The following is a 13,417-nucleotide window of genomic DNA, read 5'->3' on the forward strand; positions in this document are numbered from 1 at the left end:
CTCCCACTAGCTATCATCAAATGGATTTTAGCTAAGAGTGTCACCCTCCCACTCAACCTTGCAACCATGATATTTCAAACAAATGCGACTTATGTTGAAGATGATGCTCAAACTTGGTATGCTGATAATGCTGCCAACAATCACATAACAACACCACTAGACAATCTCAGTATCAAGCAACCATTCCAAGGACAAGACACTATGACTGTTGGCACATAAGAACAACACTAGACAATCTCAACATCAAGCAACCATTCCAAGGACAAGACACTATGATTGTGGGAAATGGCTCCTCTCTTCCTATTCAAAACACTAGTTCTTCAACTCTTCTCTTTAATGGTTCACATTTACGTTTAAAACATGACCTTTAATACCCACAAGCCTTTACCAATCTTATATCTATACAAAAATTATGTTATGATAATACTTATCATTTTTTTTTAACTGTTGGTACATTCTTTGTGAAGGAAAATCAAACTAATTGAGTTTTTTTATGAGACTCGATACACCTGAAAGGCTTGTTCATCAATCAGTCCAAACATGAACACACTACTTTTTTTGGAGTCAAAACTTTTTCTACCATTTTGCATAACCAATTAGGACACCCAACAAGAGTCATTGTGAATGATATAGTTCGTAGTTTTCAATTATCAAAAGATTAGTATATGCATTTTTTTATTTTCTAAAATTCACGACAGTTACTCGAGAATTTTAAAGGATGGAATCAAGATTATCGAATTTGAAAATCTAATGTGAAAGAGAATTTTTTATTCTATAGCATTTATTGCCACTTATCTAAAATTTTAACAGCTAATAATCTTGTCCAGACTTTTGACTAATCTTTAACAAAAGATAAATACATGCAATTCTGTATTTTGAGAAATGCTATAATGGTAAATACAAAAAGAGAAAGAGTGAAATGTTAAATTTTTTTCTTCATCTTATTTATTTGTATTTTAAAGTTTTGATAAATACAAAAAGAGAAAGAGTGAAATGTTAAATTTTTTCCTCCCTCTTATTTATTTGTATTTTAAAGTTTTGGTAAATACAAAAAGAGAAAGAGTGAAATTTTAAATTTTTTTTCTCCCTCTTATTTATTTGTGTTTTAAAGTTTTGGTAAATACAAAAAGAGAAAGACTGAAATGTTAAATTTTTTTCTCCCTCTTATTTATTTGTATTTTAAAGTTTAAATTTTTTTTTCTCCCTCTTATTTATTTGTATTTTAAAGTTTTGGTAAATACAAAAAGAGAAAGAGTGAAATGTTAAATTTTTTTCTCTCTCTTATTTATTTGTATTTTAAAGTTTTGGTAAATACAAAAAGAGAAAGAGTGAAATGTTAAATTTTTTTTCTCCCTCTTATTTATTTGTGTTTTAAAGTTTTGGTAAATACAAAAAGAGAAAGAGTGAAATGTTAAATTTTTTTCTCCCTCTTATTTATTTGTATTTTAAAGTTTTAATTTTTTTCTCCCTCTTATTTATTTATATTTTAAAGTTTTAATTTTTTTCTCCCTCTTATTTATTTGTATTTTAAAGTTTTGGTAAATACAAAAAGAGAAAGAGTGAAATGTTAAATTTTTTTTCTCCCTCTTATTTATTTGTATTTTAAAGTTTTGGTAAATACAAAAAGAGAAAGAGTGAAATGTTAAATTTTTTTTCTCCCTCTTATTTATTTGTATTTTAAAGTTTTGGTAAATACAAAAAGAGAAAGAGTGAAATGTTAAATTTTTTTTCTCCTTCTTATTTATTTGTATTTTAAAGTTTTGGTAAATACAAAAAGAGAAAGAGTGAAATGTTAAATTTTTTTTCTCCCTCTTATTTATTTGTATTTTAAAGTTTTGGTAAATACAAAAAGAGAAAGAGTGAAATGTTAAATTTTTTTCTTCCTCTTATTTATTTGTAGAAAAAATCTTCACAACCTCCCAACACCCCACACTCCACATTTTTTTTAATTTTTATTATTTTATTTTTTATTAAATATTTAATATATAAATAATGAATAAAAGAATTAAATTAATTTAAAAAGAATAAATTCAAAAAAATATTAAAAAATATTAAAAAATTAAAAAAAATTAGAGTGCGGTGTGTTGGGAGGTTGTGTAGCATTTCCCTTTAAAGTTTTGGTAAATATAAAAAGAAAAAGACTGAAATGTTAAATTTTTTTCTCTTTATTATTTATTTATATTTTAAAGTTTTTTAATAAATCACGTTATACCACAGCCAATAGTAGCATTTCTCCTTTACACGAGGGTTTCAAAAGCATAGTTTTAAATACCGTATCGTACCAGCCGGTATGGCTGGAATATTCCGTACCGGTCACCGGTCCGGTACAGATATTGCACATGTTTCGTACCGGTCTGAATACCGGCCGATATTTCGGCCTGTACCGGCCGGTATTTTGGCCTGCTATTTTTTTTTTTCATTTTTTCAAACTACAAGTTTATTTTTTGACCCCCAATTTATACCAGACTATTTATAATTTATATATATATGTATTTATGTATAAATTATTCATATATAAACTATTATTTTAGAATATTATTTATTTATTTATATTTATACATATAATTTATTTATATATCGACTATCCCGAAACGATACCGATATCGAAATATTTCGTTCCAATACCTTGACCAGTACGCCATCCGGTACTGTATTCAAAACATTGTTCAAAAGTCACTAACCCATGATTTTGAATGTTTCTTACGTCAAGTTTAATTTGTTATTTCAGTTCCAGTTGCCAGGGGACAGCTTTGTCGTAGAGCATACAACATGTACAGTAACTTTGTCGCTCAACCTAAACGTGAACGATCAACCTCGCTCACTCTACTTTCTCACTGACCTTTGCAGCTATAACTTTGGTCCCTCTTCTGCCATTCATTTCTTAATCTCAGCAAACCAAACTACACAGAATGGGATCTCTTCAAAGCCTGATCTCCTTCATAACCCCTCTCTTCCTTCTTCTACTGCTCGGTCATTGTGGCGAATCAACTCAGCCTCCGTTTTCCTGTGACTCTTCCAACCCATCAACAAAGTCCTACACTTTCTGCAAAACCTCACTACCCATCACAGAAAGAGTCCAGGACCTTGTCTCCCGCCTCACATTGAATGAGAAAATCTCTCAGCTCGTTAACTCGGCGCCTCCGATCCCCCGGCTCGGCATCCCAGGCTACGAGTGGTGGTCCGAGGCTTTACACGGCGTCGCCAACGCCGGACTCGGCATCACTTTGAATGGCACAATCCCGGCTGCCACAAGCTTCCCTCAAGTCATTCTTACTGCTGCTTCCTTCGATGCCCATCTCTGGTATCGCATCGGCCAGGTGAGTCTGAGTACTTCTCGTACGTGCACTTATTACAATTAATCATGGACAATGTTTGTTGATCATTATCTTTGTATATTTGGAATCTAAGGCGATTGGGACAGAAGCCAGAGCAGTGTACAATGCTGGGCAAGCAAAGGGCATGACGTTTTGGGCTCCAAACATAAATATATTCAGGGACCCAAGATGGGGGAGAGGGCAAGAAACACCAGGAGAGGATCCGTTAGTTACAGGAAAATATGCAGTGGCATATGTGAGAGGCGTTCAGGGAGATTCCTACGAGGGTGGGAAGCTCGAGGACGGGCATCATCTTCAAGCTTCGGCTTGCTGCAAGCATTTTACAGCTTACGATTTGGACGACTGGAAGGGCGTGAACCGATTTATTTTCGATGCTCGTGTATGTCTCCAACTTCAAAGTCCCTTTACTCATATTTAATTTAATTTGCAGGATCTATTTAATGTTTTTGTTTGCTTTCTTATATGATTTTTTTTCCTCTTTGGAACATAATAAATATAAGTCAAAGATTCCTCCTTGTTTCGAGTACTGCGTTTTCATTAGATATAAGTCAAGCTAGTGGAGTACTGGACCATTTTTTCCCCTTTTTTTTTTTTTTTTTTTTTTTTTTTTTTTAATTTTTGGATTCTTGTGTGTTTTGGATTCATATAACTCTTTTTCCAATGCTCAGTTGATTACAGCAATGATTTATTTAAATATTTTATTTCGGGCCTGCAATTTAGGAAATATATAGAAACCAATTTCAGATTAAATGTGTCTTTCAATTTAAAGAGACTTCTGATCTATAAGAAGATCATTTTGGAGGAAGAACACGATGCTTAGGATTCACTCTTGCTAAGCTTTGGTCAATTTTATTGAGTATTGAAAGCAGACAAGCACCAACAAGAAAATTAATTTATCTGTAACTGTCGTCTTCAAAATATATTATTGAAAGGAATTTAATTCCCACCAACACTCCCTCCTTTTCTTACTGTTCAAGAAACTTTAAAGAGTGGATCTGCTCATCAAAGTTATCTTATTTACAAGCCGATTAAATTGATCTGTCATGTCATCATCTTATATAATGTGTCTTTTATACATTTCAGGTCACGCAGCAAGACTTAGCAGACACATATCAGCCTCCATTTGAGAGTTGCATAAAAGAAGGTCGAGCCAGTGGGATAATGTGTGCTTACAACCGTGTGAATGGGGTCCCAAGCTGTGCAGATTATAATCTTTTATCCAAAACTGCCAGAGGAGAATGGGGTTTCCAGGGGTAAAGTGAAAAAAAAAAACATTTATATACTATAAACCATTACAGCTTTCTTGTGAAAGGACATGTCATACATGCTTTTTGCAGACTAAAACTTGCTTTTTCTTTTTCTTTTTCTTTTTTCTTTTTCTGTTGGAAATGGCCAGATATATCACCTCAGATTGTGATGCGGTCTCTATCATCTATGAAAATCAAGGATATGCTAAAACGCCAGAAGATGCAGTTGTAGATGTCCTCAAAGCTGGTATGGTGGGAACCCCATTATAGTTAAAAATATTAACATATTTGAAAGTATAATTTATGCTTTTTCCTGCACATATTATTCCTCTCTTTATTCTAAACTTCTTTGTCGGTAAGTTATTCTTTAATGTCTGTAGCTCTGAGTCTTTAGCCTTGAATTTGGACCATAATTCACGGGGCAATTGCCTTTGATTCTAGAGTCAATAATCATCAAGCGGCCGTCACTGTTAGTCCATCTTTCAGACTTCTAGCAGCCATTTAGATGGACTTTATAGTTTGAGTGATGATAGGCACAATTTTTATACAATTTGTCTAGGTGATATTATCATATAATAAAACAGTAATATTAGATATAGTCATTTTTGCATATTCTATGTACACATTACTGATATGATTGGTTGTATTAATTTTTTTAATACGCAATCAATCATATCAGCAGAATGCACAATAGAGTAGGCAAAAGTGCTCCATATAGAATTTTTTATAATAAAAAGCTTAATTTTATTATTCTATTATTAGATGGTAGTACCACCTACTAGACTGTAATAGTGAAGATTGGTATTATTATATAGTGAAAATTTAAAATTTAAAAATATTTTGTATTTAAATAATGTTTGAAAAGAAAATATCTAAAAATATGTGAGAATATATATTTACACAAATAAGGCATGAATCTATCAGTTTATTTAAGATGGATTTAGTTTCATTCTAAAATTTGATAGGAATTATATTGCACTCAAATACCATTAGAACAGCAAAGAAAACAATCAATAAATAAAGTATTTGATCTACATAGAGATTTTATAACAACGTAATATATTGTAATTTCTTTTATTATAAAATAAATCTGAAATATTATGTTAAGCTAAGTTTGTAAGTAAATATCTATATATGCACTATATGTACCAGGTATTTCTCAAACAAAAATACCAGAGACTTTGTGAAGTAGCCAATTTTGAACGGTTGATTATCTGTACTTTGAACATTATTTTCAGGCATGGATGTGAACTGTGGATCCTACTTGCAGAATCACACTCAGAAAGCTGTAGAGCAGAAAAAATTAGGTGTATCTGAAATAGACAGAGCGCTTCACAACCTTTTCTCTGTCAGAATGAGGCTAGGATTGTTTGATGGGAATCCAGTTCAGCTGCCTTTTGGCAACATCGGTCCAGATAAAGTTTGTACCATAGAGAACCAGGATCTAGCCCTTGAGGCCGCTCGAAATGGCATTGTCCTGTTAAAGAACTCTGACAGACTGCTTCCACTGTCACAAACAACAACCTTGTCCCTTGCTGTAATAGGCCCTAATGCCAATTCTTCTAAAACACTTCTGGGAAACTATGCAGGCCTTCCATGCAAATCTGTTACCCCGCTGGAAGGATTGCAGAGATACGTCAAAAACGTAATCCACCACCCGGGTTGCAATGCAGTGAACTGTTCTTCAGCTGCAATTGAAGAAGCAGTCAACATAGCCAAGGGGGTGAATTATGTGGTTTTGATTATGGGACTGGACCAAACTGAAGAGAGGGAGTCCCATGATCGTTTGCATTTAGTGCTTCCTGGAAAACAACAGGAACTTATCACCAGTGTTGCAAGAGCAGCCAAGAAACCTGTTGTTCTGGTTCTTCTTTCAGGAGGTCCAGTTGATATATCTTCAGCCAAGTATGACAAAAATATCGGAAGCATCCTGTGGGCTGGTTATCCAGGCGAGTCTGGAGGAACTGCTCTTGCAGAAATTATCTTTGGCGACCATAATCCAGGTGGTCAATTTACACTTGCCTCATAGATAAGTTTTGCAACTAAGAGTGAGAGAGAGAGAGAGAGAGAGAGAGAGAGAGAGAGAGATAGAGACGGGAACTGTTTATTTTGTTTAAGCACAGGTTTGATAGTACTATACTTGATTTTTGCACGCAGGAGGAAGATTGCCAGTGACGTGGTATCCTGAAGAGTTCGTAAAAATACCAATGACAGACATGAGGATCAGATCGGAACCATCATCAGGCTATCCTGGGCGTACATACCGTTTCTACAAAGGTGAAAAGGTGTTTGAGTTCGGTTATGGCCTCAGCTACTCAAACTATGCTTACAACTTCTCGTCTGTCACACAAAGCAAGTTTCATTTCCAGTTGAATCAACCATCAAAGGCTACACAGACACCGGAAGCCAAGTTGGTTTCAGAGCTGGGGGAGAAACTCTGTGAGAGGAAGAAGTTCTCGATCACCATTGGCATAAAAAATAATGGAAAGATGGCCGGAAAGCATCCTGTATTGCTATTCACAAGAAAGGAAAAACCTAGCAATGGGAGTCCAGTTAAACAGCTGGTAGGTTTCCAGAGTGTAAAGCTAAATGCTGGGGAAAGTGCCGAAGTTGGATTTGTGTTAAGTCCCTGTGAACACCTTTCCAGAGCCAATGAAGTTGGCTTGATGGTGATTGAGCCAGGACTACATTTCTTGGTTGTAGGTGATGAAGAGTATCCGGTTTCCATCTCCATTTGAAACTGAGGTACCCGCTTATGATCAATAACTGTGTAACACTAAGTTGTAGCCATTTCGGTTCATTGCTTAGAAACTGAACCTGAAAAATTCAAACTGAATGAGATGCAGATACAAATTATAAGCAATTTCCTCTGTGATTTGATTCAGTATTGCCTTAAGTAAAAGGCAAAATTCCGTTTCATTTTGCATTTTGCAGGTGCTCTAAGTATATGCAATCAACACGAAAAAGCACTGCTAAAATGATTTGCAGCAATTTACATAGTGACAAAAGGTTTTGGTCATCATCTTGAAGCCCTCAAACTTTCTGAAATTGGCAGTTGAAATGGAGGGGCTATTCTTGCATTCCAGGTCATGGCTAGTAGAGTAACCTTAGTAAATACCACAATTGAAAGATTCCGAACATATCTAACCAAACCAATTACAATCCAATTGGACCAAGTTTTGCCATTAGAATAAACCAAAAATTAACATTAACACTAGGGAATTCTGTGAGTTGGAAGTGTGATAGGAACTAGTAAAAATTACCAACTCCAAAGGTGGTGTTGGATGGACATTTGCCCCACGTAAGGGGCAAGTGGTAGGCATGGTCCATGGATGCTAAATATGGGTTTATCCTTCATTTTAAATAGAGTTGTAAAATAATTATGGACTAGTTGTATTTTTATCATTTTCCTCCACAAAAAGATGGACATGAGAAAGAATGGGAGTTGGCAAATACTTGCCATATGAATTAAGGGCATATACCTAAAACTAAAACGGCGTGTAGTTATCTTGGTTTAAGAGCCTGAAAAATGTATTCGGTAACATTTGGTGGGAGAGCGTGCGATAACTTGTATGGACCAGTCCCCACAAGCCCCCTGGAGACAAAATTCAGAATAAAGTAGAGAGAACTTCTACTAGCATAAGTGCTAGTAACAAAGTCAAGGACGCAGTAAATGAATACCACAGAAAACGCATGTCACAATATCACTACTGCTGAAAAAATGAGCACGATTACGAAGGTAAAGTAAATCATTTCATTTGGTACGGTTGCGTTCATGTCTATAATGGAAAATCACTTCCCACCGTTCTCTACAACTTGAGGTATTTTAGAGTTGATAATAGAGTTGATAATGATCAATGAAATAGAGTGGGCAACAGTCTTAGTTCTTGTTACTAAACCATAGGAGAGTGCGTTCGACATCCGGCTCTAAGCTTACCACCAAACTGAAAGGGAAATTTCCAAAGAGTTTCATTGCAAAAACAGGCTGATTACATAAACAGGATCATAAATTCTTCCAACCAAACTCCCATGATATACGATAATCCAATGTGAAAAAAAGAATTTCACCAACCTGCCATCTAGCATAATGGTCCTAATGGATATCTCTCGTGAAAGTTTCAGAGTTCTCTTAAAAGCATGAACCCCACTACAGCTACCAAAGTTATGGACTGTCTGTCTGATTTCCCCAAACTCATTCATTGCATCAGTGCCGCCTTCCGCTTCCATTTATAAATCCACACTTTCTCTCTTTATTGCATTCTTAACGCCAAACCCGAGATTATTTCTGCCACAAAGTAAAGCCACAGAATTAAGCGAGATGAAGCCTGATGTTAACGATTCAAAGGCACCACGACCGGCTGAGTCCAATCCGGGGAAGTTGCCAGCGACCCAATTGAACGCTTTCACATCAACCCGCTGCATTGTCCAAGGTCCAAGAAATGGACCTAACAGTCCGTGAAACTGATGGAGCGATCCATATTGAGTTTTCGTCAACTCAGAACCTTTTACAGAAACATCTCGCAAGACTAGCAGCGTATCGGGATTTTACTTTAAAAATTAAAAAAATAATTTTTAAAAAGTTAACTTTATCTTTAAAATTTATTAAAATTATTAAATTATCTCTCTAAAAATAATTTTTCTTTCATTTAATAAAAGATTTGTACATACAGTCCTCATTTAAGGACTGCAAATAGAATTTTTCAATTAAAAATCAAGAGAATTTGGCTTTTCGAGGGGCTATTCTATTCGGATTAAATGAAATGAGTTAAAATTAAATAAAATATTATAAAAATATTTTTTTATAAAATAATATTATGTATAATAATTTTTACATATTTTTTATATACTATACGATTGATTATATTAATTTTTTTAATACATAACTAATTACATTAAACTTGTATAAAAAAGTACGTAAAAATAATTATATATAAAATTTTTAAATTTATATAGATGAAATGATGTGAAAAGTTTTATGAAAATGAACAAATTGCTAATCATTCTGCACCTAACCTCTTACATATTTTAAATTTTATTTTATTATTATTAAACTAATTGAATTTATTTACTTATCGTTTATGCATCTCATATTTATTAGAAAAAAAAATAAAAAAACAAATTTAAAAAAATGTAGTATGTAGTAAAGAAACTTGCAAGTAACGAACTTAAATTATTTAAGTTGTTCACTTAAATGGCTAGATCGATCAAATCCTACTTAAATACAAGTTGTAAATATATCAATCATTGTGGGACTTATTATAATTTTTAAAAAAAATTAAAATATAAATACTTTTGAGTACCAATAGATGTGAAAAAATTTCACATCAATAATCTATTTAGGATGTGGATAAGTGGTTCTCTAATCGATGCTGTCTATTCATTTGCATAACATGACACATCCATAAATTATTTAGTAAATGTAAGTCAAATTCGCAAATTGAACATAACATTCATGTTCGATTAACCAAAGTTAGCTGCTTTTTATATCAACAATGTACTTTTCAAAACACACTTTACATCCCATTTAATATTTTAACAATAATGATTTAAATATTTATATTTTGTTCTTTCTTCACTCATTACTTTTAACAAACAATCATTTGTTACATGAACTTAGGATGAATAATTAAGCTATAATTGCATTGTTAATTCATTCTAGTCTTGATTGTAATTTGAAATTAAGAAATGATATTTGTAATTATAAACTGCATAAAACACTACACAATTCTTTTGAGAAAAAATGAGTAAATATAAAATTTACATAAAAAAATATATTTTTAAACAATATATTTTACTTTTTTTAAAAATTATTATACGATATTTACACATTTCATAATTATATTTAATATTAATTTTTAAAATTTCATAAATATTAATGTGTGCTATTCTTGATCGTAACGTGTGCTAGTCTATTTAGCAGCAATTCAACGTGGCAAACCTCTCTCCCTTTAGTGGAACACCATGCCTAGATTGTTCATCCTCCAAAGCACCTTCAAATCAACAATGATGTAAGTATCAAAGAAGACTACTCTATAATAGCAGCTATCAATAGAGGCTCCAAGTCCAAAATTTCCGCTCTTGGTCAGGAAAAATGTCTGTTTAAAGATGTCTTGTCTACGTATCTAACCCTAGCGGCCAACCGGCCATAATAGTAGCATCAAAAGTTCCAAATATATAACGGTGCTACTCCTAGCACCACTCGCTTTACACATATTTTTTAATATATTTAAATATTTTTAAAAAAATTCAAAATATTATTAATAATACTTACTTAATTATTAAATAAATAATAATAATAATAAATTAAAAAATCATAACAGTAACTTCAAGTGGTAATCACCAACTATAAGATTAGAATTTTCCAATATATAATTGAGAAGCCATACTTGAAAGTTGAAACCCCTACCTCCATGTTATATATTCAGAGGTTTTGTTTGTGTACACAAATATTCTTATTTATATATATATATATATATATTTTTAAATATTATTCAAATATAAAATATTTTTTCTTTAATTTTTTTATCTAATCATTATAACCTTTTCAAATTTTTAAAAATCAAACAAAAAAATCACACAATTTTTTCAATTTTCAAAATAAAAATAATATTAAAAATAATATTTTAATAATATTTGAAATTTATAATATTTTTATTCAACTTTTTTTCTTTCATTTATTAAAATATAATAAAACATCTTAACTCAAATAATTTCATACTCTTTAGTATTTACAATCTATTTTACTACTATTCATATATATTATTAGATATTCTAAATGTCCAAATGAGCACTTCCAAGTTTCTAACTCTATTTACACTTCTTTTGAGTATTTATATTTGTACAAACTCTACCATACACGATATGGTGAAATGTCTCGGATTGTCTTGTAGAGGAACATGCATTTCCATCTCCTTGATAATCTTGTTTCACCTTGATGCTATGGTTGGAAAGACTAGCCACTCATTTCTTTTTTAAAGAATGATACACTTATAACTATTTCACCAATCACAACTTCTAAAAAAATATAATTTTTTTTTTTTTAATTTAAAGCCATCAAATCAAAAGTACAAGGCAAAAAGTTTGTAAAAAATCAATATTTTATTAGATAGTTGTGTAATAGTAGTAACATGGCCATTTTACTTTTCTACAAAAACTCAAGGAAGGTTAAAGCCATATCTCGGGCATAGTCTAAAAACAACTAATCAATGGTATAATTATAGAACTCAAGTGAATCATTATAAAAATAAAAATACTTATTCCTTGCAAATAATTTGAGATCTCTTAAATATTTATCAATGTCTTTGTCGTGTCATTCCATCATGGGTAGCATGGTTCAAGTTTTACATTTCTAATTTAAATTGACTTAATACCATTTGCAATACTCTAAGGAATGCCCAAACCACATCTAGTTCATAGTCTAAAATGGCTAATCAATGGTACAATTGAGGTTCACTAGAATCATTAAAAAGAACTAGAACTTCTCCATCTCTAAACAATGTAGAATCTCATTCATCACTTATACTCACTTAATGTGGGTTATCAAATTTTCTACCCTAGATAAGATTGTTCATTAGGGTTATATTTTTTTGACTTGATATGAAATCTATAAATCTAGATATATGCAGACAATTATCTTGTTTGAATGGATAACAAAATCCACTATCAATCCTAAGGTTGGGTGGTAGGATATATAGCGGTCAAAATAAATGAAGAGATAATTGTCTATTCGAAACAAAGGAAGAGAGACTAACTTATGATGACCATGAGGCAAAATAAAGGAAGAGAGACTACATCTAGCTTGTCCCCTAGTCTGGTCCCAGACTAGAGTGGTTGATAGCACTCGCCCACACAAGACCAACGTGTGGGAGGTAGCCCAGGCAATCTTTCTCTCTCTCTCTCTCTCTCTCTCTCTCTCTCTCTCTCTCTCTCTCTCTCTCTCTCTCTCTCACCCCACATTTGTCGTCACCCTTAGCCCTGTTTGGTTAGTGTCCATTGCAGTCTCTCTCCCTTTCACCGTCACACCTGACATTGCAATCCCAAGTATCCTTGTTTGTGTGAAAGCTTTCTCTATTGTGGGCGATGGACAGATGACCTTAGGGGCCAATTTGCCCCTGGCATCCAGATGGGACATTAGCCCACAAGGGTTGGGCTCACAAGGATTGGGCTCCCCTCCCCCCACCCATGTGGGAGTGGGGGGCACGGCTAGTAGCCACCCATTCAAAGGGAGCGGATAGCAACCCTAATCTATTGTCAAACAAGGCGGATGGTAGTAAAAGGGTAGCGGATACTTGCTACTTGTGACCAGTATTTTTAAAAAAAATCCCCTTTAAGCGAAATTGCATTATTTTGATATTATGACCAATATTTGTTAATTTCTTAAACAAGTACCGATTGTTCTCCCCCAATTTGTTTACTTTTTGGCTTTAATAGGCTAAGCTCTAATATATTTTCGTTTTCTTCTCTTTCAGTCACACATGGACATCTAAAAGTGGATTTTTTTATTATTAATTTTTGGCGAGAGAGTTTGTTGCTTATGAATAGGTACATGGGTCTCAATCTGTTTGAACTCTATTTAGATTTCTAATATCATAATATTGCAATTTACACGTCGTTTGATGTTTGGTGCTTAGCTAGTTGTCCCCTTTATATTTTCTTAGTTTGTTGTTTTCATGCCCGCTTGTGTGACTAGCTATTGACTTGAATGTCGTTGATTATTAAATGCTTAATTTGGAACATTTTAAAGGGGCATTTCCTTAATTAGGGAAGTATTTGTAAGGATCCAAAACCTGTTGATTGAACATGCGAACAACTACTTTCACTTTCACACCAAATATA

General features: G+C 33.0%; 1 protein-coding gene and 1 long non-coding RNA gene across 2 annotated transcripts; one reads left to right on the forward strand and one right to left on the reverse strand.

The window, feature by feature from the left end:
- The first annotated feature begins 2,732 nt into the window (after positions 1-2,732).
- On the forward strand, positions 2,733-7,445 carry LOC122313897 (probable beta-D-xylosidase 7). Its single transcript, XM_043129195.1, has 6 exons — positions 2,733-3,317; positions 3,409-3,714; positions 4,419-4,588; positions 4,732-4,829; positions 5,821-6,585; positions 6,740-7,445. Exons 1-6 carry the CDS (start codon positions 2,910-2,912, stop codon positions 7,318-7,320), a joined length of 2,328 nt encoding a protein of 775 aa, XP_042985129.1. The 5' UTR covers positions 2,733-2,909; the 3' UTR covers positions 7,321-7,445.
- Positions 5,772-9,142, reverse strand: LOC122313898. Its single transcript, XR_006243536.1, has 2 exons — positions 8,065-9,142; positions 5,772-7,399 (listed from the first exon to the last, which is right to left on the reverse strand). It is a non-coding gene; the product is annotated as an uncharacterized LOC122313898 (long non-coding RNA).
- Between the last annotated feature and the right edge of the window lie 4,275 nt (positions 9,143-13,417).

This window comes from Carya illinoinensis, chromosome 6 (assembly GCF_018687715.1).
Source record: "Carya illinoinensis cultivar Pawnee chromosome 6, C.illinoinensisPawnee_v1, whole genome shotgun sequence".
Taxonomy (NCBI): Eukaryota; Viridiplantae; Streptophyta; class Magnoliopsida; order Fagales; family Juglandaceae; genus Carya; species Carya illinoinensis.